Source organism: Lagenorhynchus albirostris, chromosome 15 (genome assembly GCF_949774975.1).
Source record: "Lagenorhynchus albirostris chromosome 15, mLagAlb1.1, whole genome shotgun sequence".
In the NCBI taxonomy this organism is placed as follows: Eukaryota; Metazoa; Chordata; class Mammalia; order Artiodactyla; family Delphinidae; genus Lagenorhynchus; species Lagenorhynchus albirostris.
In genome coordinates, this window is record NC_083109.1 from 81,611,314 (window position 1) to 81,638,122 (window position 26,809).

General features: G+C 43.7%; 2 protein-coding genes across 2 annotated transcripts in view; one reads left to right on the forward strand and one right to left on the reverse strand.

Moving 5' to 3' along the window:
• The window catches only part of LOC132505416 (cytochrome P450 3A28-like), a 76,497-nt gene that overhangs the window by 48,981 nt on the left and 707 nt on the right, over nucleotides 1-26,809 (reverse strand). The window contains exons 2-4 of the mRNA XM_060123491.1: nucleotides 24,768-26,370; nucleotides 22,670-22,734; nucleotides 9,522-9,645 (exon numbers count right to left, since the gene is read on the reverse strand). The gene's annotated coding sequence lies outside the window, so the exon portion shown is untranslated. The remainder of the gene's footprint in view (nucleotides 1-9,521; nucleotides 9,646-22,669; nucleotides 22,735-24,767; nucleotides 26,371-26,809) is intronic.
• On the forward strand, nucleotides 1,612-25,608 carry LOC132506301 (olfactory receptor 1361-like). The gene is given in 4 exon segments (XM_060124821.1): nucleotides 1,612-1,775; nucleotides 23,896-24,185; nucleotides 24,649-25,265; nucleotides 25,267-25,608. Coding segments are annotated over 4 exon segments (1,413 nt in total).

A 26,809-nucleotide genomic window follows, 5' to 3' on the forward strand; every position in this document is an offset into this window, starting at 1 on the left:
TGCACGTACATTGAATTGAGTCAGAAAGTGAAATGGGCTGACGGATGGATAGAGAGATGGGAAAATGGGTGATGAAACAGAGAAAGCAAAATGCGAATTATTCAGTCCAGAAGGTGGTAGATAGGTGTTTACTATAAGATTTTTTCCATCTTTCTGTTCAAATTTTCTGTATTTGAATTTTTTAAATAAAATTTTAGGAAGGAATAACTAACAATATTTTTAAGAGTTTCAATATCTTTCAAAAATTTCCTCTCTTCTCACTTCCCTCCCCCATGCAGACCTTCACCATTTCTGACCTAGACAATGACCACAGCCTCCTGTCTGATCACCTATCACAGGGCAGCCTTTGCACACCTAATCAGGGCGTCCCCGATTGACCCCTCCCACAGTCCCACACGGCCTGTGCCTCATCTAGGTGATAGGTGACACCCCAGCTGTGTCCCTGACCCCCCGCCTCAGACCTTATGCTGCATTGGACTGGAGTTTTTGCAGGTCCCTGCACAGCCCATGCGACCTCACACCTCCCCACCTTTGCTCAGGCTGCTCCACCTGCTTATTCCCTCCTGAATGCCTCTTCAACATTGCTCTCAGAAGCTTAAACATGGTGGGTTTAACACAAGCATTTACTTCTGAAGCTGCCTGAAGCCCCCCATAAAATGCACTAAAGAGCTTTCTTTTTTTAATAATTTTTAAAATATTTATTTATTTTTATTGGGTTGCACCAGGTCTTAGTTGCAGCTCGCAGGCTCCTTAGTTGTGGTTCGCTGGCTCCTTAGTTGTGGCACACAAACTCTTAGTTGCAGCATGCATGTGGGATCTAGTTCCCTGACCAGTGATCGAACCCAGGCCCCCTCCATTGGGAGCGCGGAGTCTTCACCACTGGGCCACCAGGGAAGTCCCTAAAGAGCTTTCTTAAAAGGCATAAATCCACAGGGACAAAGACAACCAGATAGGAGACCACAGCCACCAACTGTTTGAACCTACAAGTAGATGTAGCCAAGCGTCATCAAGAGCTCTTCGTGCAAGACACCTTCCCAAGTTCTCCCCTTAGTCCTCAGAATAACAGTACATAGAAGGTTCTCTCATTATCACCCCCTTTTTACAGGCACAGGGGAGTTAGGTCACTTGGACGAGGTCACATAGCCACAGAGCCAAGCTTTAAACCCAGGTGGTCTGGCCCCAGAGTCTATGCCCATGACCACTGTGTATCTGCCATGAAAGCACTCACTTGGCAGAGCAGAGAAAACTGAAGCTGATCCCACAGCACTCGGGAGACAGGAGTAAACAGAACCATGCCGCTGGAGGCCAGAAAGACTCAGGAACTGCATGCACCAGGTACCTCTGTAACTGGAAGTGTTAAGTGAGGGTGAAAACAGAGGACTGTTTAAAGTCTATGTAATAAAGTATTAGACTTCCCTCTTGTACTTGGTTGAATAATGTTCCCCCAAAATTCATGTCCACCAGCAATTTCAGAATATGACCCTATTTGGAAATAGGACTTTCAGATGTAATTAGGTAAGTAAGATGAGGTTATACTGGAGTAGAGTGGGCCCTAATTCAATGATTGAACAGACACACAGACACACACAGAGAGAAGGAAGCAATATGAAGATGGAGGCAGAGACTGAAGTGATGCTGCCACGAGCCAAGGACACCAAGGATTTCCAGCAATCACCAGAAGCTAGGAAGAGGCATCGAGCAGATCCTCCCTCAGAGCCTCCAGGAAGAACCAACCCTGCTGACACCCTGACCCCGAGCTCCTGGCCTGCAGAACGGTGAGACAATACATTTCTATTGTTTTAAGCCACCCAGGTTGTGTTACTTTATTATGGCCACCTCCCCTAGCCTGTAGAAGACTGGGGGATATTCTCTGCACATGTTGAACTGGACGTACTCTGGACTTGGAGACACCTGGCAGAGAGGATGTCAGGATGCATTACTGAAAGCAGAAGGAGTCATGAGATTTCCACCACCCTTCATCTCCTGGGCAGAAGACTAGGGAATTCCTTCTTGGGAAGCAGAACAGCCCAAAGGATCTACAGACCCTGATATTCAGGGATTCTCCAGCCAGACAGCTCTACACCGAAGCCCACCATTGACAACTCCCACACATCCTCAAACACAAGCAGACAGGCAAGGACTAGCCAGCATTAAAGGGAAAGATCCAAACGAACAGAAAAAGGAGCTCAGAGGAACAGAAGCAGTGTGGGAGGAGGAAGGGAGCTTTGGAAAACAGTCACAGTGGCCTGAGTCCTGTGCTGATGTGAAATCAGAACAGAGAGCAAAAAGGCGCTCATAGAAATAAAAATAACACAAGACGTAGCATCCCATTGAAAGGTATGAAAGTGAAGTTAAATGATTCAGTCCGAAAGAAAAATAGAGACAAAGATGGAAAGTGGGAGAGAAAAAAATCAGAAAAATAAAGAACCGTTGCAGGAGTTTCATCATCTGACCAATAGGGGTTTCAGAACAGATAATTTTTAAAACTTAAAGAAATAATTCAAGAAAACTTCCCAGAACCAAAGGGCAAGAGTCTCCATACTGAAAGGTCATTGAAGTGCAATGACCAATCCAACATGGTAGCCCCTAGTCACATATGGCTAATTAAACTTAAATATAAATTACTTAAAATTAGATAAAACCAGACAAGCAGTTCCTTGGTCACATCAGCCAGATTTCAAGTGCTCAGTAGCCTCAAGCAGCTGGAGGCCACAGTATTGAACAACACAGGTAGAGAGCGTTTTTATCAGCGCAGAAAGGTGGATGGACAGCTCTGGCCTAGAACAATGGATGAGAGCAGATCCACCAGGACACAGAGTCATGACATTTCAGAAGACCAGGGACAAAAAGAAAATCCCATAAGCTTCCAAAAGGGAGTGGGGACAAGAAACAGGTCACACACAAAGGAAGAGAAATCAGAAGGGCATTATACTTCTCAACAGCAATACCAGAAGCAAGACTCTGCGTCTTCAAATTCAGACAGAAAATTCTGCCCCACCTAGAATTCTACGCCCAAACAAGCATGAATGCAAAACAGAACATTATTCAGACACGCAAGTTCTTAAAAAAAAAAATTTACTCCTAGGCATCATTCCTCAGAATGTGACGAGATGATGCCCTCTACCAAAACAAGGGACAAAACCAAGAAAGAGACAGATCCAGGTAACTCAGTGCAGCAGAGAGGCAAGGGGAATGCCCAGCATGACGGCCATGTAGAAGCAGGAGCAAGCAGCCTAGGCCTAAGCAAGGAGAGAGCCTGGGGAGGGCTTGAACGTCCTGAGAGGGGAGTTACACTTCTGGCGGAAAACAGGTGATAGACTGGGACACAGAAAACTCATCATTACTAGAGGAATTATTGGTTCCAAGGAAAATGAAAAGATGTCAAGAACAGAAACAGAAGCATAGACGTGTGCATGGCTTCAGTGTGAATAATGAGAACTTAGGTCATAATGAGGCAAACAGCAAATAAGAATTCCATTCCTTTCCCTGTTTTGGGAAGGCGGGAAGTGGGTGTGAGGCAAGAAGGATACCGGAAACCTGAACTCTCATCTCCCAGAGTAAGCAAGAAACAGTAGGATAAGCATGTCATTTAATGACATGGCAACAAACGCCAGAAGAAACTTCTAAGTGGGGTGAAAATGGACACTGGAGGGAAAAACCAGAGTGGGGATCAGGTAGAGCAAGGCAGCTCTAATTTTGTTGTAAACTGGGTAGGACTGTTCCACTTTTTAAAGCATGTATGTCTATGAATTTGGTTTTTCACAATAAATTTTAAAAGCGCCAGCTCAGCGGTCACTTCCTCCCAAACCCCTTTGGGACGAAGTGCTCTGTCTCTTGCTCCCAAAGCCCCAGGACCAACCTCTCACCATATTGAATTGGTCTGTTCATGGGTCTGACATTTCCCCACCAAACTGGAAGCATTTCATGCCTGACCCAGAGAGGTACCCAGGAAATCTCTGTAAATCCAAACAGAAGCCTGGACAAGAACCCCCTGCTGACCTCCCAGGCATGTTTGAGGTTCAGATGAAACTCCTGATAGCGGGTCCTTGGAAATCCCCAAATGGCATAAGGATGAGCGGTGCCCCAGGCGTCCACAGGGTGTTTCACAAACAACCAGGAGATGTTTTCGCAAAGGGCCTGCAATGTGCTTAGCAGCGGGCTGGGCCCTAAAAGGACACCCATGGGGCCAACATTAGCCTCAAAGCCCCCGTGCCCTTTGGGTGGTTCATCCCAGCAGGGGGACTGATGAGGTTGTTTGGAACGAGCACAGCTTAATGATTAAGGTCACAGGTCTGGTTCTATCTGGTCTAAGAGTCACCCCTGCTGACCTGGGCCCTTCTCACTGGCCCAGGTCCCAACCCCCAACTCCACCCAGCCTTGATGACAGTGCACATGCACTGCTGCAGGTTCCTTTCACCCTCCTGTGACAGCTATGTGCAGGCCCACGGGCTCTCTCCTGAGATCCTGTATAGGCTGAATTGTGTCCCCTCCAAATTCATAGGTTGAGGTCCTAACCCCCAGTACCTCAGAATGTGACCGTGGTTGGAGATGGGGCCTTTAAAAAGGCAATTAAGGCTTAAACAGGTCATATGGGTGAGTACTACCCAATACGACTAGTGTCTCTTTTTTTTAAATTAATTTTTATTGGAGTATAGTTGCTTTTACAATGTTGTGTTAGTTTCCACTGTAAAGTGAATCAGCTACACGTATAGATATATCCCCTCTTTTTTTGCCTTCCTTTCCATTTAGGTCACCACAGAGCACTGATCAGAGTTCACAGTAGGCTCTCACCAGTTATCTATTTTAGATACAGTTTCAAGAGTGTATATATGTCAATTCCCATCTCACAATTGACTGGTATCTTTATAAGATGAGGAAATTATGACAGACAAGCACAAAGGGGAGACCATGTGAAGACACAAGGAGAAGACTGAAGGAACCAACCCTACTGACACCTTGATCTTGGACTTCCAGCCTCCAGAACTGTGAAAGAACACATTTCAGTTGTTTAAGCTGCCCAGTCTGTTACACATTGTTACGGCAGCCCTGGGAAACTAATACAGTCCCTTCTCCTTCCCTCATGGAGGACTTCTGGGACCCTGTCACCACACTTGGAGCAGAGGTTCCTGGGGGCAAGCAGGGCAGGGAGACCCGTGGGCTCTCTGCAGACTAGGCTCTGCGTGCAGGGCCACACTCCAGACGTCTCGGTGCAGCCGGGGCTCATCCTGCCCAGCAGCCTCCTCCCCCACCAAGACATCTAAGTGAGGAACCTCAGTGTCCCACCTCCCCTGCAGCCTGGAGGACCCTCCCTCCAGGCTGGAAGCCACAGAACAGAACTCAAGTGAACCCCACCCTGACCACGGAGGCCTGCGAGGCCCACTTTCTTATTCCCAAAAGTCCTAACCCCTCCCTACACACCAGACATCATCTTGGAGGATTTGGGAAATGATGAGTCAGTTGCCAAGACTAAACTCAAGGAGCTCAGGTTACCCAACTGAGACTGAGAAGCCACTGACTAAGCACTTTAAGGCATGAAGTGGGCAATCCAGTTCCCCTGTCTGGCCTCTCGTTCTGCTTTTCTGGGCTTTAACCTCTCCTAATGGAGCCCCAAAGAGTCAGACCTGAGTCCCCAAAGCACAGCAGGTACGTATGGCACAGGCCGGAAGGGAAGCCACTGTGAGTGGCGACAGGCTGCTCAGGCCAGGACCCTGGGTTCCTCTCTCACTCACCCCTACCTCCAGTCCATCCTCAAGGCCTGTCTATTCCTCCCACAATATGCATTTCTGCTGTGTCTGCTCTGAACCACCTCCACTTCCTGAATCTTTCACCTGAATACCTGGGCAGATCCCAGCCAGCCCCCCACTTCCACTCTGCCCCCTCCTGGCCAGTCTCCCCACTGCCCCTGCAGGGGAAGCAACCTGTGTTGCTCTCCTGCTAAAGACCCACCGGTGGGTTCCAGATGCACTTATTAAAAGTCAGCCTCCTGCCACGGGCCCCTGAGGCCCCTGCCCACCCCTCCAGCCTCATCTCCTTTTACTACCTGCCTCACTCGTGGCCCTCCAGACACATGGTCTTCTGTTATTGTCAGACAAAGCCAAGACCTTTCCTGCCTCAGGGCCTTTGCACTTGCTGTTTCCACCACCTGGAATGCTCCTCCCCTAATTCTTCATGTCTCAGCTTAAAATACTGCCTCCTCAGAGAGGCCTCCCCTGACCCTCTGGACTAATTGCATCCCCCATTACTTGCCATCTCAGCACCATGTTCATTTCCGTCTTGGCGCTTAGGTGATATGTAATTGCTGTATTTGTCTCCTCATTGTCTCTCTCCCCACTGGGATGTGAGCCCCTCGAGGGCAGGGACCCCGTCTGTCTAGTTTGCCCTCACATCTTCAACACTGAAAAAGTACCTGGCACACAATAAGAGTTCAACAAACACTGATTGAAGAAACTAAAACTCTGGAATGCTATGGAACATATGCAAGGTATGTCCACATGGCTCCAGTCTCCTTTGACAGAACCAATGGCTTCTGACAGTGACTGACGCCTGGCATGGCCAGGGCCCCTGCGAGGGCGTTTCCTCTCTTTACTCTGAATGAGTGAGCCGCCAGCTGTCCCCAAGGTCTCATGTCTCTGCAGGAAATGGAACTGGTTTTCTGCTGATTCAGCACCCGTCATTCCCTTAGGAGGGAAACTTAACAGACTAGTCACTGGCAAAGGGGATGACGGCAACATGCGGCTTTGACCAGTGATCCATCCCCTATTGACCTTGCCACTCAAATGAAATTTCTGTTGTTTTAAGCCACCCAGCTTATGGTACTTTGCTAGGGCAGCCCTAAGGCATTAATACAAGTGTCATTCAAACCTGCCTCTAATAAGATTGGCTTCCACTGGGCATCTTATGAACTTCCTGCTGGAGTGAAGTCATCAAGCGTCACAGTTCTGAAGGGAGAGACATGCTTGTCATCTCAGGAAGTGCCAAATCATTATCAAAGAGCCCCGAATAACAGGAGAAATCACAGGTGAGGTCAGCATCCTGATTAACAAGTCATATTAGCAAAACCAGGGAGGAGGAAGGAAGGCAGGGGAAGAGGAAACCCTGGGAGAGCCTGAGGGTGTGGAACTTTTGAGAAGAGTCATTCATTCAACAAGGATTTCTCAGCACCTGCTCTTGCCTAATAGCCTTCAGAACTTTCAGGTAGAAAAATCATGGGAAAAAGTCTTTCTTTACAAGAACTCAAAATCTAGTTTAAAAAATATGAATACTTTAACTTGATTAATGGTCGTTTAAAGCTGGAAGAGATATTAGAAATTAGCCTATGGTGGTCCAGATTCCTTCATTCAGCAAAAAGCATTTATTATTCATGACTATTCTTTGGCATCCTCTGTTCCTGGCGTTTGAGATACAACATGATCAACAAAATCTCCACCCTCAAAGAATTTATATTCTAGAGGAGAAGGTAGACGATACACAAACAAGAAAACAGATGGCAAAGAACAATGATGACACAAACCAAGGCAAAACGGTAAGAAGTGATGAGGGTAGTTCAGGATGGTCGGTTGGCAAAAGCCTCTAAGGAAGTCGTGTTTGTGCTGGGTCTTGAATGACAAGAAAGAGCTATGAAAGTGTGCAGTAAAGGATTAACTCAGCAGACCTGAGTTGTCCAAACCCTGCACATTCCAAAGAAGGGTCTGATCCTGTCCAGCTCCAGGGAGATAACCTTTAAATAAGTAAATGAGATTTAGGCCAAGAACAACCAAGGGGTCTGCCCAAGGTCACACATTGATGTGGAGGAAGAACTGAACCCAGAGCTTAGGTCTGCTGACCCTGATGCAGGGGGTTTTCCCTGAAACAGTAGAAATGGTAGAAATGGGACAGGCTTAGGAGTCACACAGACATAGTTCCAAACACTAGTTCTACCCTCATTAGCTATGTGACCCTGGGGAATCTTTTAACCTCTCTGAACCTCAGCATCCTCATCTCTAAAAAGGATTCGATGTATATTCCATGGCTTGTGTGAAAAGTGTATAAGAAAATGGATGTAAAACCCCAGGTACGGGCTTCCCTGTGGTGGCGCAGTGGTTGAGAGTCCGCCTGCTGATGCAGGGGACACGGGTTCGTGCCCTGGTCCGGGAAGATCCCACATGCCGCGGAGCGGCTAGGCCCATGAGCCATGGCCGCTGAGCCTGTGCATCCGGAGCCTGTGCTCTGCGACAGGAGAGGCCACAACAGTGAGAGGCCCGGTTACCGCAAAAAAAAAAACAAAAAAAAAACCCAGGTACATAATAGGGCTCTTAGTTTTAATTTCCCCCAAACAGATAAATACTTGGATATAAATAGTTAATTTAGAGGGTGATCCCAAGAAGTATTTTGAGAGGATAAAGAATTGACTCAAGGAAGGTAGGAATGCAAATACAGTGTAGTCATACCCTGGAGATATTGCAGGTTCGGTGCCTGACTACTGCTGTAAAGTGAATATCTCAGTAAAGCAAGTCACACAAATTTTTTGTTTTCCCAGTGCATATAAATTATGTTTACAATCTGTTGTAGTCTACTAAGTGTGCAATAGATTATGTCTTTAAAACAAAAAACAACAACGTACATACCTTACTTTCAAAATACTTTACTGCTGAAAATTGCTAAACACCATCTGAGCCTTCTGCAGGTCATAATCTTTTGCCGGTGGAGGGTTTGAAATGTTGTGAGAATTACCAAAACATGACAGAGACACGAAGTTGAGCACATGCTGTTGGAAAAAAATGGTGCTCATAGACTTGCTCCATGAAGGGAAGTAAGTTTGCTTTTATTTCTCCACCATCAAGCACCATGCCTGGCAAGAGAGCTTAGGAAAACATGCTCATCTAACTGAATGACAGTGAGGGCCTTTTGAGGCCCAGCCTTTCCCTCCTGCCCTGCCAACTGCTGACGCTGGCCCTACCTCCTGTTCCAGAGCCTTCTACAAGCCACTCTCAAGTGCCTACAGCTCTCCCCATGGAGCCCGGCACAGCCCTGGAAGGCAAAGTGTCTGCAGGGAGACAACACACAGAATTGCTGGGTTGGAACAAAGGACATGTCTAAGAGATGAAAGATGGAGCAGAAAGGAACAGGGCAGCAGCTTAAGTGAGCACTGCAAGATCAGCCAAAGGGTCAAGTCTGACCCTCTGGATCAGCTCTTTTCAAGCAAGGACCACCCCTAAAGGTGGGAAACAGATGTCAGAAGATGATGATGCCAAGTGGACAAGGCCCAGGCCTCCCATCAGCTTCACCTAGAACAGCTTTGTAAACTGAGGCTAAGCATTCCTTCTAAGAATGTAGTCAAGGGCCACAGAGGCTCTCTGAGGCACAGAGTGACCTATGGAAGGGAGCAATGGAGAAGGCAGGGAGTGGAAAGCAGGAACCAGCTGGATCTGACCAGACATGAGATTACAGAAGAAATGAAGGAATAACCAGAACAGTGTTGTTGGGAGGACGTCATCGTGAGAGTCCAGACCCCAAGGTCCCACTCCAATCTGTCGTTCACTCACTTGATGGACAAGACCCTTGCACTCTCAGCTCCCTATCTGTCACATATGGAGGTTGTACAGCATGTTCTCAGTGCCAGGTACTAGGAGTCCATGAGCTAAGTTCAAAACTTCCAAGGTTACAGACCTAGAAGACAGAGATATAAGGCAAGGGTGGTGACTGAGATCATTAACCAGGTGGAATATGTTGCAACACAAATCAAGTCACAGCAGTGCCACCACTTACCTGATGTTTTCCTGCAGCACTACTTTGCTGGCATAATCCTTGTTGAATATTAAACAACGACCTCAATGTGGCACATGAACTTTATGAAGTTCAGATTATAATCAGACTAGTTTACGAAAGTTGAGAATATGCATTCAGCTCACCCCAGGAACACACTATTATGGGATAACTCCGGTGCTCACCCCAGGGACACACTATTATGGGACAACTCTGGTGCCAGCCACTAAAAGTCAAGATTTCTTTGACAGTTTCAATTCTCTAAGAATATGTACATTGAAAGGCAACCTAAAAGTTTGTTACCTGCATGCCCAGAAATTATATTCACCCCCGAAAAAGTACTTATGTATATTGCCTGAAATATTATAGGCTCATATCCATTAAATTATTAATTAAATTATTAACTTATTTAATTAATAAGTCAATGCTTATGAAGTTACTTTAGAAGTAACAGAAGCCAGAAATTTTCAAATACCTCTCAAGAAGGAAGCCCTTAGTCTCCGATAGACTGGTAGAAATGGAGTCACCTTTTTTTTTTTCTACACAGTAACTCAAAACCATACAAAAATATATAGATCTACAGTAAAGGTAAATATATGGACAAATATAAATACCTGTGTTATTGTAACTTTGATTTCTAACTCCACTTTTTATTCTACTATAGAATTTAGAAGACAAATGCATAAAAAATAATTATACCTCTATATTAATGGGTACACAACATATAAAGATATAATTTATGACATCAATAACATAAAGTGGGAAGGTGCAGAGCTGTAAAGAGGTAGAGTTTTATGTAAGTAAATTTGAAAATAGGTTGTTATGGGACTTCCCTGGTGGCACAGTGGTTAAGAATCCACCTGCCCTCAATATCAAAAAAACAAACAACCCAATGCAAAATGGGCAGAAGACCTAAATAGACATTTCTCCAAAGAAGATATACAGATTGCCAACAAACACCTGAAAGGATGTTCAACATCACTAATAATTAGAGAAATGCAAGTCAAAACTACAATGAGGTATCACCTCACACCAGTCAGAATGGCCATCGTCAGAAAATCTACAAAAATAAATGTGGAGAGGGTGTGGAGAAAAGGGAACACTCTTGCACTGTTAGTGTGAATGTAAATTGATACAACCACTATGGAGAACAGTATGGAGGTTCCTTAAAAAACTAAAAATAGAACTACCATATGACTCAGTAATCTCACTACTGGGCATATACACTGAGAAAACCATAATTCAAAAAGAGTCATGTACCATAATGTTCATTGCAGCACTATTTACAATAACCAGGACATGGAATCAACCTAAGTGTCCCTCAACAGATGAATGGATAAAGAAGATGTGGCACATATATACAACGGAGTATTACTCAGCCATAAAAAGAAATGAAATTGAGTTATTTGTAGTAAGGCGGATAGACCTAGAGTCTGTCATACAGAGTGAAGTAAATCAACCTAGGGGCAGGACAGGAATAAAGACGCATATGTAGAGAATGGACTTGAGGACACGGGGAGGGGGAAGGGTAAGCTGGGATGAAGTGAGAGAGTGGCATTGACATATGTACACTACCAAATGTAAAACAGATAGCTAGTGGGAAGCAGCTGCATAGAACAGGGAGATCAGCTCGGTGCTTTGTGACCACCTAGAGGGGTGGGATAGGGAGGGTGGGAGGGAGACGCAAGAGGGAGGGGATATGGGGATATATGTATACATATAGCTGATTCATTTTGTTATACAGCAGAAACTAACACAACATTGTAAAGCAATTATACTCCAATAAAGATGTTAAAAAAAATAAAGAATCCACCTGCAAATGCAGGGGACACGGGTTCAGGAAGATCCCACATGCCATGGAGCAACTAAGCCCATGCACCACAACTACTGAGCCTGCACTCTACAGCCCATGAGCCACACCACTGAGCCCACATACCGCAACTACCGAAGGCCACGCGCCTAGGGTCTGTGCTCTGCAACAAGAGAAGCCACCACAATGAGAAACCCACGCACTGTAACAAAGAGTAGCCCCTGCTCACCACAACTAGAGAAAGCACGCACGCAGCAACGAAGACCCAACAAAGCCAAAAATAAAATAAATAAATAAATATTTTAAAAACAGGTTGTTATAATTTTAGGATGTTTTATGTAACTCCCATGGTAACCACAAAGAAAATATCTATAGAATACACACAATAGGAACAAGAAGGAAATCAAAACATGTCACTACAAAAAAAATCAACCAAACACAAAGGAAGGCAGTAAGGGAGGAAATGAGGGTCCAAAAAAGCTATAAGACATACAGAAGACAAATATCAGAATGGTAATAGCAAGTCCTTCTCTATTAGTAATTACTTTAAATATAAATATAAATGGATTAAACTACCCAATCAAAAGACAGAGATTGTCAGAATGGGTAAAACAAACAGAATCCAATGATACTGTGTCTATAAGAGATTTGTTTTAGATCTAATGACATACATGGGTTGAAAGTGAAAGGTTAGAAAAAGATATTCAGTGTAAATTATAAGCAAAAGAGAGTTGGGATGGCTATTCTAATATCAGACAAAGTAGACTCTAATTCAAAAACTGCAGGCTCCCACAGATATCTCAGTGGAGGGTCACATAGTGTTCATCAGCATGGATCCCAATGACCTGCTTTGCAGAGGACACAGGTAGTCTTTGCGACTACAGACTACTTGAAGAGGGAGACACCACTCCACACCCCTCCCAAGAAGGAGTTGCTGTTGCACCACTTCAGGATGAGGGCTGTCAGCCCTCCTTAACCTTGTGAATGTCCCAGGCCCCAGAGCCATGGCTGCTCTGCCTGCACCCACACTTCAGACCCTGACTCCATTACCACTCTGCATGCACAGAGTAGCTGAATGGATTAAAAAATAAGACCCCTCCCGTGAGCTATGGCTGCTGGGCCTGCACGTCCGGAGCCTGTGCTCCGCGACGGGAGGGGCCACGGCAGTGAGAGGCCCGTGTACCGCAAAATAAATAAATAAATAAATAAGACCCAATTCTGTGCTGCTGATATGAGACTCACTTTAGCTTTAATGACACCCATAGGCTGAAAGTAAAGGAATAGAAAAAATATATTCCATGCAAATGGAAACCAAAAAAGAGCAAAGGAGTTATACTTGCATCAGACAAAATAGACTTTAAGTCAAAAACTGTAATAAGAGACAAAAAAGGTCATTATATAATGATAAAGGGGTCATTTACTCAAGAAGATCTAACAAGTGTAAATATACATGCACCCAACCTTGGATTACCTATATATATTAAACAAATATTAACATATCTGAAAGCATATATTGATATACCCCACTTTCAACAATGGGTAGGTCATCCAAACAGAAAATCAATATGGAAGTATTGAACTTGAATTACATTTTAGACCAAATAGACCTAGCAGACATATACAGAACATTCCGTCCAACAGCAGTAGAACAGACATTCTTCTCAAGTGCACACAAAACATTCTCCAGAATAGATCATGTGTTAGGCCACAAAAAAAGTATTAACCAATATAAGAAGACTGAAGTTATATCAAGCAACTTTTGTGACCACAATGGCATGTAACTAGAAATCAATAACAGGAGGAAACTTGGAAAATTCACTAATATGTGGAAATTAAATGACACATTCCTGAGAGTAGTATTGACATATATACACCACCGAATGTAAAATAGTTGGCTGGTGGGAAGCAGCAGCATAGCACAGGGAGATCAGCTTGGTGCTTTGCAATGACCTAGAGGGGTGGGATAGGGAGGATGGGAGGGAGGCTCCAGAGGGAGGGGATATGGGGACATGTGTATGCATATGGATGATTCGCTTTGTTGTGCAACAGAAACTAACACAGTATTGTGAAGCAATTATATTCCAATAAAGATCTATTTTAAAAAATTGGAAGAAGTCAATGACACATTTCTGAACAATCAATGGGTCAAATAAGAAATCATAGGGAAATCAAAAAATACCTTGAGACCAACGTAAATGGAAACACAATACCAAAACGTAGGGGATGCAGCAAAAGCAATTCTAAGACAGAAGTTTATAGCAGTAAATGCCTACATTAAAAAGAAAAAAGAACAATCTCAAAAAAACAACCTAAATTTATACCTCAAGGAACTAGAAAAATAACAAGCTAAGCCCAAAGTTAGGAGAAGGAAGTAAAGAACAAAGACTGTAGCAGAAATAAATTAAATAGGGACTAAGAGGACAATAGAGAAAAATCAATAAAACTGATTTTTTGAAAAAATAAAATTGACAAATCTTTAGCAAGACTAAGAAAACGAAAGAAAAGAAATAAATAAAATCAGACACTGCAGAAATGCACAGGTTCATAAGAGACTACTATGAACAGCTGTACATCAAAAACATGGCTAACCTAGAAGAAATGGATAAACTCCTGGAAACATACAACCTACCAAGACTGAATCATGAAGAAACTGAAAGTCTGAACAGACCTATTACTAGTAAAGAGATTGAATCAGTAATCAAAAATATCTCAGAAAAGAAAACTCCAGGACCAGATGGCTTCATGGTGAACTCCACCAAACATTTTTAAAACTTAATGCCAATCTTTCTCAAACTCTTCCAAAAAATCAAAGAGGAAGGAAGACTTCCAAACTCACTTTTATGATACCAGCATTACCCTGATACCAAAGCCATGCAAAGACACTACAAGAAAGAAAACTATAGACCAATACACCTAATGAATATTGATGCAAAAATTCTCAACAAAATACTAGCAAACAGAATTCAAAAGAACATTATAAGGCTCATACATCATGACCAAGTAGGATTTATTCCTGGAATGTAAGGATGGTTCAACACACAAAAGTCAATCAGTGTAATAAAACATATTAACAGAATGAAGGGGGAAAAAAATCACTTAATCATCTCAACTGATACAGAAGAATTATTTTACAAAATTCAACATCCTTTCATGATAAAAACACTTAACAAATTAGAAATAGAAGGAAACTACCTCAACGTAATAAAGGCCATATATGAAAAGCTCACAGCTAACATCATACTTAATGGTCAAGAGTTAAATGCTTTACCTCTAAGAAACAAGACAAGGGCCTTCACCACTTCTGTTCAACATAATACTAGAAATCCAAGCCAGAAAAATTAGTCAAGAAAAAGAAATAAAAGGCATCCAAATCGGAAAGAAAGAAGTAAAATTATCTCTGTTCACAGATGAAAGGATCTTATATGTTGTAAACCCTAAAGATTACACACACACAAAATGTTAAAACTAATAAACAAATTCAGCAAAGTTGCAGGATATAAAATCAACATACAGGGACTCCCCTGGTGGCACAGTGGTTAAGAATCCTCCTGCCAATGCAGGGGACACAGGTCCGAGCCCTGGTCCGGGAAGATCCCACATGCCGCAGAGCAACTAAGCCCACAACTACTGAGCCTGCGCTCTAGAGCCTGTGAGCCACAACTACTGAGCCTGCATGCCACAACTACTGAAGACCTCACACCTAGAGCCCATGCTCCACAACAAGAGAAGCCACTGCAATGAGAAGCCCTCACACCATAATGAAGAGTAGCCCCTGCTCGCTGAAACTAGAAAAAGCCCACACCCATGCAGAGCAACAAAGACCCAACACAGCCAAAAATAAATAAATAAATATATTTTTTAAATTACAAAATACAAAAATCAGTTGTGTTTCTATACATTAACAATGAAGAGTATGAAAAGGAAATCTTAAAAACAAGTCCATTTACAATAGCAGCCAAAAGAATAAAATACTTAGAATTAAATTTAACCAAGGAGGCAGAAGACCTGTACCCTGAAAGCTATAAAAATTTGCTGAAAGAAATTAAAGACACCAATAAATGGAAAGACACCTCATGGTCATGAATGGAAGAATTAATGTTGTTAAGATATCAATACTACCCAAAGCAATCTACAGGTTTAATTTAATTTCTATCAAATCCCAAACAGCAGGGTTTTTCTCCTAGAAATAGAAAAACCCATCCTTAAATTCATATGGAATTTCAAGGGACACTGAGTAGACAAAACAATCTTGAAGAACAAAGTTGGAGGTCTCACACTTCCAGATTTTGAAACTTACTACAAAGCTACAGTAATCAAAACAGTGTGGTACCGGTATAAAGACAGACATATAGACTAATGGAACAGAATAGAGAGCCCAGAGGTAAACCCTCATAAAAATGGCTAGGTGATTTTTGACAATAGTGCCAAGACCATTCAGTGGGGAAATAACAGTCTTTTCAACAAATGGTGCTGGGAAATGTGAATAGCCACATGCAAAAGAATGAAGTGGGACCCTTACCTTATACTACATACAAAAATGAACTAAATATGGATAAAAGCCCTAAATGTAATATCTAAAACTATAAAACACTTAGAAGAAAACATAGGGGTAAAACTTCATAACATTGGATTTGGGAATAATTTCTTGGATATGACACCAAAAGCACAGAAAACAAAAGAAAAAATAGATAATCTTGATCATCAAAATTAAAAGTATCTGTGCATCAAAGGACACAATTAACAGAGTGAAAAAGCAACCTATGAAATGGGAGAAAATATTACATATCATATATCTTATAAGGGGTTAATATCCAGAATACATAAAGAACTCCTACTACTTAACAACAAAGAAAAAAATTTGATTTAAAAATTGGAAAAGGATTTGAATAGACATTTCTCCAAATATATACAAATGGCTAAGCCATTTGTTTATTCAAATATGAAAAAAATCTTCAACAGCACTAATCATTAAGGAAGTACAAATCAAAACCACAGTAAGGTACCACCTCGCACTCATTAGGATGGCTACTATGATATATATATTATATATATATATATGTATACACACACACACACAAGCATACCTCAGCGATATTACACTGCATGTTTGCTATCAGAGCACCAAAATAAAGCAAGTCACACAAATTTTTTGGTTTCCCAGTGTACATAAGAGTTATTTTACACTATACTATATTCTATTAAGTAAGCAATAGCATTGTTTATTCATATATATATATATATATATATATCTCACATTGCTGTATACCTGAAACTAACACAACATTGTAAATCAACTATACTTCAACTTAAAAAAAACACAATTTTTAATAAATGACCATCAACATGAACATTGGAGTTCTGATCTGATTGAATAAACAAGATGAGTTCCCTGGACTGAAGATTAAAAGAAACTATTAAGATATCCCCTGTAGACAAAAGTTACAAATTAAACCATTAAAGCAATAACTTTCCAGTAGAAAAACCCTAAGGAGATGATGTGGAGCCCAGGAGAACTGGGCCCAGCCAGACCCAAGGTAATCACTGCACATTTATTTTCAACACTGCCCATTGGGTACTGCTCCCTAGAGGCCACAAGTAGCTCTGCAAATAATCCAAGTGTGAGGCCCAAACACCTCTCTGAGGCCCAAGAATCAGGGACTGGAGCCTCCTTGCTCACCCTGCATTCCAGGCACAGATGCACTCCTCGCCCGCTTTCCATGGGGCCAGAGGTTGTGTCTCTGGCTGTAGGCTGCTTCTGAGCTGTCTGCCCCTCCTTAGGAAGAGAAGCAAGTCAGGAGGAGGCCGATTCCTTGGGTGGGGAAGAAATCAGAAGATTTCTTGGCAGAAATCAGAAGAACTGGACAGGACAGTGCCAGTGTAGGGAAGAGAGGAGACACTCCTCTCCCAATGCCCCCAAAACATATAAGCACAAAGGCATCTCCTCCACTTCTCAAAGACAGGCAAGACCAGAGACCAGCCCGGGACCTTGGAAACCAACTAGGACTCCAACCTCATCACTTTATAGAGAAGAAATCAGAGCACAAACTTCCTAATATCACACAGGATTCAATTCCTGGACAACCTCACTCAGCCCCTGCCCTCATTCCCGACTATGGAGGCCTATCCAGTAATTCCACCCACTTCTAATGCTTATCCCTGGTAGATACAATTGATAATGTTTGCTGACATTAAGACCGGCTCAGAAGCAGAGCAAGTGACTGCCCACCATGGCCTATTTCACATCACGTTGAATGTAAGCAACTTGGCAAGGAAAGAACTAGTGGAAATTAAACCTCAAACTGTTCCCATTACCCTCCAAATTAACATCTTATTTTTGTTGGCGGATGTACATTCTGAAATAGATGTCATCTGTATGTACATGCTATCTTATGTTCTGCTTTCAAAGTCTGTATCATAGACAAATAGCCACATATTGACACATTCTTTTGTTTGTTTTGTGGTACGCGGGCCTCTCACTGCTGCGGCCTCTCCCGTTGCGGAGCACAGGCTCCGGACGCGCAGGCTCAGCGGCCATGGCCCACGGGCCCAGCCACTCCGCGGCACGTGGGATCCTCCCGGACCGGGGCACGAACCCGTGTCCCCTGCATCGGCAGGCGGACTCTCAACCACTGCGCCACCAGGGAAGCCCAGCATTCTTTTGTTTTTAATATCTGTATAGTATTCCACTGCATTGATACATCATAGCTGCAAAGCTATTCTCTTACTATTTTGAGCATTTGGTTGTTCCAATTTTTTTTTAATTTAGGAAGGAATAATGTTTCAACAAATATCTGAACAAATTACCTTAGTTTTCCCTAGGATTCGTTTCCTGCTGTACAGTCCCTAATGTAAAATTCCTACATTTATTACATTTACTTAACTTGTAAACCTCTGTAAGTTAGATAATAGTACCTATCTGTTGAGTCTGGGGTAGAATTTAAAAGCTAATATTTAAGCACTTAGTACAGTGCCTTCTGTAGAGTATATATTTATTATTAATTTATTACTACTAATAAAATATCTATATACTTACTTGGAAAGCATGATCACCTAAATATACCTAAACCTTTCAATTAAAATCTATTTATATCATATATACACCTTTATCCATTACAACTTTCTTTGAACAAATATTTCATTTTTAAGTTGAATTAAAATCCAAATAATCTATTTTATCATTAGTGGGATTTTTCAGTGCTTTTTTTGTGGTTTTATTATTGATATATCAGTAACCAATTTACTGATTTTTGTGTGACATTATAGCCTACAACTTTACTCAACTAACTTTATTTTTAGCAATGACTTCATTTCTATTAAGACTTTAGTTATAAGAGATATTGTGTAAAAAAGTTATGTTTTTATCTCTTTAAGATAACCATCACCAGCATTTCTAGTGAAATATTATATAAGGAATAATAACAGAGAACATCCATTTCTTGTTCTTTTGTGGGAAAAGGTTTAAGTCTTCAGTAAACAAGATGTTGAATCTTGTTTTTAAATACACAGCTTATTATATTAAGACAAAACTCTCCTAATGTTTTCAGAGTTTTAATCTATAAGGCAAATTATACATTTATCTGGATGCTTTATCCAGGTCTAATTACATTATTTTTATATTTTGTTCATGGTGAACGAGGTTACTGGATTTCCTTGAGTTTAACAGTTAATTCTTTTAATGTGTTATTTTCTTTGCAGATATTTTACTTGGGGCATTTATATCTATATCTATGATCAAAATTGATCTAAAATATTCCTTTCATTGTCTTTGTTTACCTTGAGTTTAAAATATTTGCCTCTAAAAGTGAATTGAATAATAATTGTAATAGTAATAGCCTGGTTAACTGCTTACTATGTGCAATGCACTGTCCTATACAAGTTATGGGAATTTTCTCATTTAATCCTCACAACAGCCCCTTTAAGCAAATATTATTACTCTATCCATTTTACAGATTATTAATATGCTATAATTTTCTATATTTTAAATTTTTTTATTACTGAATGAATTATTGGTTCTTAGAAGATTTTGAAGACATTGGAATCAGATGCCCCTTTAGAAACTATTTAATAACTTTATGTTTCTTTCTCTATTATCATTATATTTATGTTCTCTAATTCATTTTTGCATCTTTGGGGATATTTCATACATTTGTAAGTAGCCATCTATTTTTCATTTGATAAGATGTAATAGCCCACAACTGAAAAGAATATTCAACTTAAATATAAATCTTTTGTATTAAGTATGTTTTCCAAATCCTGACTTCATTTTAATTCTCATTATCAAAATTGATATTGTTTATCAATTGTTTTTCAAATAATCAATTATCAGATTTCTGCTTTAATTATTTTTCTTCTATGTGGTTTGTTTCCATTTTTTGTTTTATTATCTATATTTTGCCAGCACCTTTAATTTGTTGTTTCCCCCTCTAAATTATTTAAACAGAGTTAATTATGGCTCAATGATTGGAGAAAATTAAACATGAGAACCTCGAAGTCAAAGACAAGCATTTTTCTCCACCTCTTGGGCTTTCATAAAATAGGTCCAGTGTTCAGGCTGACACAAACCCCAGAGCTGCAGTGGTCACCAGAGAGAGATGCAACTGCCGATGACGCAAGAAAACAAAGTCAACCCATGTGCTGGCTGCCCAAGGATCAGGAACAGAAATGAAACCTGAACAAACAGGTGTCCAAGTCCAGGCATGTATGGGTTAGTGCAGTGTTGCCCACAGTGTGAAGCCCGTACCTACAGGGGTCTGAAAGTTGGCATTAGGTGGTTTACAGAGATGGAGACAAATAGCACCAAACAGCCTGGTGAGAAAGTGATTCCCTTTTGAGTTCTTTCTACTTCTCCTCCAACCCTTCTGATCACCTCTCAGAAAAACACTCAGGTTGGTGCTATTTCCCTAACTCCACTCTACAACTTTGCATTCTCCTTTTTTAACCAAGTAAACGTGGGTTTCAGACTCAGAACTCTCTGCAGGTAATGGTACTGGCTAAAATTCAATAAGCGATACTGCTGTCTTATGTTATAATGGTGTACAAACTTTCTTTTCTAATAAATGAATTTCAATTAACAAAATTAGTGAATGAAATAACTATTAAGGAAACAAAAATACAGGTGATAAGTAAATATGATTGACATTTGGAAGACACTAGGTTGATATCAGGTGAAGGAGGACTATCTTTAAGGTCTCACCCAATCTCAAAGGCATGAGGTCACAAAGGGGGACGTTAAGAACAGCTACCCATTCGTTCAACAACACTGATGTCTCCTATAGTCCAGACACGGTCCTAGAAACTGGGAATATGGTAATACATAAAAATAAAGTTCCTGCTCTCATTCTCATGAGCTTATATTCTAGAGAAACACAGTGATGATAGATAGCTAGATAGCTAGATAATAGATGATTAGATAGATAATACAGATGATAAGAGAGAGAGATGGTGCTGAGAATAAAAACAAAGCAAAAATAAGAAAGAAGACAGATTCAGGGGTACTATTTTAGATAGCTGGTGGGGGAACCCTGAACAGAGGTGACATTTTAGCAGAAATCAAACTAAAGTAAATCACAATGGAACAGAATTCTCGGCAGTGGGATAACAAGTACAAAGACCCTAATGTAGGAACGTGCTTGATGTGTCCAGGTAGAGTGAGGAGGCCATCGTGGCTGGCCTGCCAAAAGTGAGGGACAATAAAGGAGGTGAGATCAGGGAGAGGGCAGAGGCCCAGGTCATGCGTAGCCCTGTGGGATTTGACAAGAACTCTAGGTTTCGTTCTGAGTGAGATGGGAAGCCACTGGAGGATTCTGAGCAGAGAAGTAACATGATCTGACTTACATTTCTTAACATTCAACCCTGGATGCTGTGTAGAAACAGACTGCTGAGGCTTTAGGGAGCCCGGTTAAGAGACGATTGTAGGGCTTCCCTGGTGGCACAGTGGTTAAGAACCCGCCTGCCAATGCAGGGGACACGGGTTCGAGCCCTGGTCAGGGAAGATCCCACATGCCGCGGAGCAACTAAGCCCGTGTGCCACAACTACTGAGCCTGCGCTCTAGAGCCCACAAGGCCATAACTACTGAGCCCGCGAGCCACAACTACTGAAGCCAGTGCATCTAGAGCCCATGCTCCACAACAAGAGAAGACACCGCAATGAGAAGCCCTCGCACCACAACGGAGAGTAGCCCCCGCTCGCTGCAACTAGAGGAAGCCCGTGCGCAGCAACGAAGACCCAATGCAGCCAAAGATAAAAATAAATAAAATATAAATAAAGTTTTAAAAAATAAAGAAATAAGTAATGAAATCACTTTACATATTTAAAAAAAGAAGAAGGGGAAAGTGACCAGCAGTGCTGGCTCCAGCTTGTTGGGTTTCTGTTGGGTTTCGGGAGATGGAGCCTGAGTAGACGAGCAATGGTGGCCTTAAGGAGGGAAGTTCCAGGAACTGGTGGGGAGGCCTGAAAAGGGGGCTACGTGAGAGAACAGGAAGGGGGAACTGGAGAATGAGTACTGACCACATTTTGAGGACTTTTGCGGAAAAGGGGAGTAGACGAATGAGCTGATGGCCGGAGGGGAATGTGAGGTCAAGGGTGGGTTTTTCAAACTGGGGGATGTCTGCATGCTGACAGGAATGGTCCAGATGCTATGGGGGTGGTGATCCTTTCTGTTTGAAGTTAGACGTTTTGAGCTTTGGTGTTCTTAAAATAGGAGCACTAGGAAAGACTATCTTCCTAACCAGTGGGACATAGTCACAAGGAAATTATCTTCTCCCATACCTCTGGGGAAGTGGGAGGATGGGAAGGAAAAGAGAGGATGGAGACACCCTGGTTCAAAGGAACATTAGTCAAGAAAGGGACAGAGCTTTTGCCGCTGCACCACGCGTGCCAGTCTCGGCGCCTATGCTGCAGCCACACGAACAAGCCCTCTCTCCCTAGCACAGGCGACCCTCTTCCACCATGTCCCTGCCCTATCCAACCTGCCCCACACTCCCCTCCTCCTGCCCCTGTGCTGGTCACTGCAGGATTCCCTGATCCATTTACACTGATGCCCCAAGTTTAAGTTTACCCCGTAGTACTTCCTTGGTCTTTTTGAGAAAATCAAAGTACTGCTTTGAAATCAGACCAACCTGGAATCAAATCCTGATGTCTTCCGGGGAAATTATTCAAACCCTCTAGGTGTCAGTTTACTCATCTGTAAAATAAGAATAATAACACCTACCTTATATACGTTGTGAGGATTAAATACATGCACATACATGCACACGCCTAGTCCTGTATATGACACGCAGTAGGTGCTCAATGTCAGCTCCCTAGGCTAAGGAGTTACCTTTCCATTTGACTAGAAGCTTCTGGGGAACAAGAACCATTTCCTTCACTGTTTTCTCATCTCTCACATCACCCAGTTTTAGAGCTGTTTTTTTTTTTTTTTTTTTTTTTTTTGCGGTATGCGGGCCTCTCACTGCTGTGGCCTCTCCCGTTGCGGAGCACAGGCTCCGGACGCGCAGGCTCAGCTGCCATGGCTCACGGGCCCAGCCGCTCCGTGGCATGTGGGATCCTCCCGGACCGGGGCACGAACCCGTGTCCCCTGCATCGGCAGGCAGACTCTCAACCACTGCGCCACCAGGGAAGCCCTAGAGCTGTTTTAATCAGTACCGATCAAACGAGGATTTAACCCATATTAAATACATGTTTCCCTTCATTCTTACTTTTCACCAAACAGATTTCTCTTAGCCTCCTGCATTTATATCTTACGGTTGTCCTTTACCAAAGATTCTTGCCTTTGGGCCACCAAATACTCAAATTCTTTAAAAAAAAACCACATCAGTAAAACATTCAAAACGAGCCATTTATTTTCCATACTAAGGCATAGCTCAACAGAGGCCAAGAGCTCAGCTGGGTCCTGCTGCAGAGCTGAAATCTCCATCCCTGCTGTACGCTGCCCAATTGAGCTGGTAAGCTCCTTTGCTCCAAGCAAAATGGCGGCACAGACAAAGCCTCCCAAGACCGTTTACCCCTTGCACTGCCTGCCCAGTTCCCAGGTGGGCCATACCGATTCCCATAGCTTTTCCAGACTGATTTCCCCCGTCAGCTGTTCCCCATCCCCAAGCAGCACAGTAACTCCAGCTGCTTCTTTCTCCCCCTCCCTCTTGATGATTTACATTCTATAGGACCCAAATCCCAACTAACTATGTCTTGTGAAGCACTGAAAAATCATTTCTATCTAGTGAAACTTCAGCTGAGCTCGCACTGAACTGTTACGAACTCCAACTTTGAGGGATCCCTATGCTGCCCTGCTGCCCACTCTGTTACTCTGGGCAACGTTACACCTCCGGTTTCTCTTTGTAATCTGCAGGGGCAACTCTTTCCCTCCAGAGGTGAGGCCCTTCCTGGGTCAGCCCCAGCAGAAGGGTTGGCTGAGCTGTCCCCGTCAGCAGGCTCTTCTGTCCAGGTTTGCTCTGGCCAACTCCATCCCACAGCATCATCACCAGGACCAAGGTGGCCCAGAGTCGGTGACGAGTGGCAGCTGGAGCATCTTGATCCCTGGGCTCCATGTGGGTGGAAGAACATGGGAGATAAAATACTGGTGGGGAAGGAGGTTTGTGCGGAAGGAGGATGTTTACGAATCTTACCCTCAGGCTCCACGTATGTGCCACGCTGGTTCCAGAATCCTGCACGGCAAGGGCCTTCGGGGGCAATCCTATTGGGAGTAGGAGGGAATTACATTCCTATAGCACTTCACTTACAACATCACAACAAAGAAGGAGAGTATGACAGAATTTTGGGGGGCTAAGACACCCTAAGTACCCCCCTTGTTGCCACCACTGGGTACCGGGCCGTACGTCACAAGGCTTCTCCTTGGAGAGACGGCACATGGGGCTTGGTGGGGCTCGGGTGCAGTAGTATTTCGGTGGCAAAATCACTAAAATCCTGACTTTGGGATCTGTTGAGGCCACAGGACTCCCTGGTTGATAGGTAGAGAGACTTCTTTTGGGTTTCTACCAAATGAACACAGAGATGTGAGCTGAGGGATTATATGAGGGAAGGAGGGAGGCATGGGCGTCTCCATCTTCTCTAAAGTCTGCTCCTGGTCTGGCTCTCCTAGCAGGACCAGCCAACCATGGAGAGGCGACACCACACACAAGCGCCTCTGCGTTCATCCTCCTAGGGCTCTCAAGCCAGCTCGAGAGGCAGGAGCTGACCTTCGGGCTCTTCCTTGTCATGTACCTGGTCGGGGCCGCAGGGAACTTGCTCATCATCCTGGCCATTGGCTCAGACTCCCACCTCCACACGCCCAAGGACTTCTTCCTCAGCGACCTCTCCCTGGTAGTTTTCTGCTTCATTTCCGCCACAGTCCCCAAGATGCTGGTGAACATCCAGACACAGACTCAGTCCATTTCCTATGGCTGCTGCCTAGCCCAGATCTACTTCTGCATTTTGCTTGTCAACATGGACAGCTTCCACCTGATGGCCATGGCTTATGACCTCTACACAGCGACCTGCCAGCCCTTGCACTACTCCACGGTGATGAGTATGCCAGTCTGTGCCCTGATGCTGGGGAGCTCCTGGCCCCTCGCCAACTTCCACTCCCTGCTACACACCCTCCTCATGGCCCGGCTGGAGTTCTGTGCCAGCAACATCATCCCTCACTCCTTCTGTGACCTTGCTCCCCTGATCCAGCTCTCCTGCCCCAACACCCAACTCACCCAACTCATGATTCTGCTGGAAGGGGGACCTGGCGGTCCTCATCCCCTTCCTTGGCATTCTCGTCTCCTACATCCACATTGCGTCTGCTGTGCTACAGGTGCCATCTGCTCGGGGCAAACCAAAGGCCTTTTCCACCTGTGGCTCCCACCTTGCTGTGGTCATTCTCTTCTATGGGACCAGCACAGGGGTCTACCTGAGTCCCTCATCCTCCCACGCAGCTGACAAGGATTCTCTGGCTTCAGTAATGTAGATGGTGGTCACCCCCATGCTGAATCCCTTTATCTACTGCCTGAGGAACAAGGACATGAAGGGAGCTCTAAGGAAACTGGTCAACCTGAAGGCTTTATCCCATGGGCTGTGACAGCAGAGCTCTCCTTCAGGGCCTCTGTGCTAGGAAGAGGATGAACCCCAGGGACAGGCTCCACACAGAGAGGGTGGGAGGAGCACAGACCTCATTGTCCTGGGTTGTCACCATGGCCAGGGAAGCCTCTCATTGCTCCATAAGTAATCTGCAAGTCCCAAACTTCTTGGCCCCTGCACTGACTGCCCAGACTACCAAAGGGGAATAAACTCTCCCATAAAGACAGGACCACATAAACAGGTATAAACTAGCTCTATCTGCAGACCTTCTGGAGGGGGTTCATGTGAAAGGTGAGCTCATAGGAATCTGTGACCTATGCTGACAGCCTGTGCCAAAGAGATGCCCTCTGAGTGCCCCCATGTACCCCACAGAGCCTCAGACCCTTAACCCTCAAGCATCCCAGTTTCCAAACTCCTCCAGTTCCTCCACCACCACTCCACACTCTGGGTTGAACCTAGCTTTGGAGACAGGCTTCATGGTCCTCCTCAAAGCTGTCCCACTCTCGGCCTTGGGTCCTGCCGGGTGGAGCTCCACAGCTCTACCTACTTGTATCAGGAATGCCTATAATGACTGTCTCAGCTGAACACCTATGCAGGCCCCACACTGTCCCACTTATGTGCTTTTCTTAGGAAAGAGAGGTCTGCTGGCCACACGGTAAAGAGAGAAGAGAGGCTAGACTTAGAGCTGGTACTCTGGGTGTGAAGCACATAAAAGGCATGGGCCACAATAATCCTTATGAAGGTGCTTCTCTACAGGAAGGACCTGGAGAAGGAGACAAAGGGGAAAGGCCTCATGTAACAAGTTTATGGCTGAAGAAGGTGTATGTGGCCTCCTGAGCAACAGGATAATATCCTAGGCTGCAAGGGGTATGGCAGAGCTGGGAGAGCATTACCCAGAAAGTCAGCACAACGGGCATCCAGTCCTGGCCCCTCCGATTACCAGCCATTTGACTCCAGTCCCTCTGAAATTGACCAATTCTACCAAACACACCGTGCATTTTTGTCCCTCTCATGCTATTCCAGCCATCCCATTTTGCTCATTTCTATCAAAACTCTCGCTGTCCTTCAAGCTCGCATAAAATACCACGCCCTTCGTGAAGCCACCTCGAGTCTCCCCAGTCAAAAGGAAGTATTTTTTTCTCCTCTGGAACTCCATATAATTTGAATTCTATTACAGCCCCTTTCATGCTCTGCTTTGCATT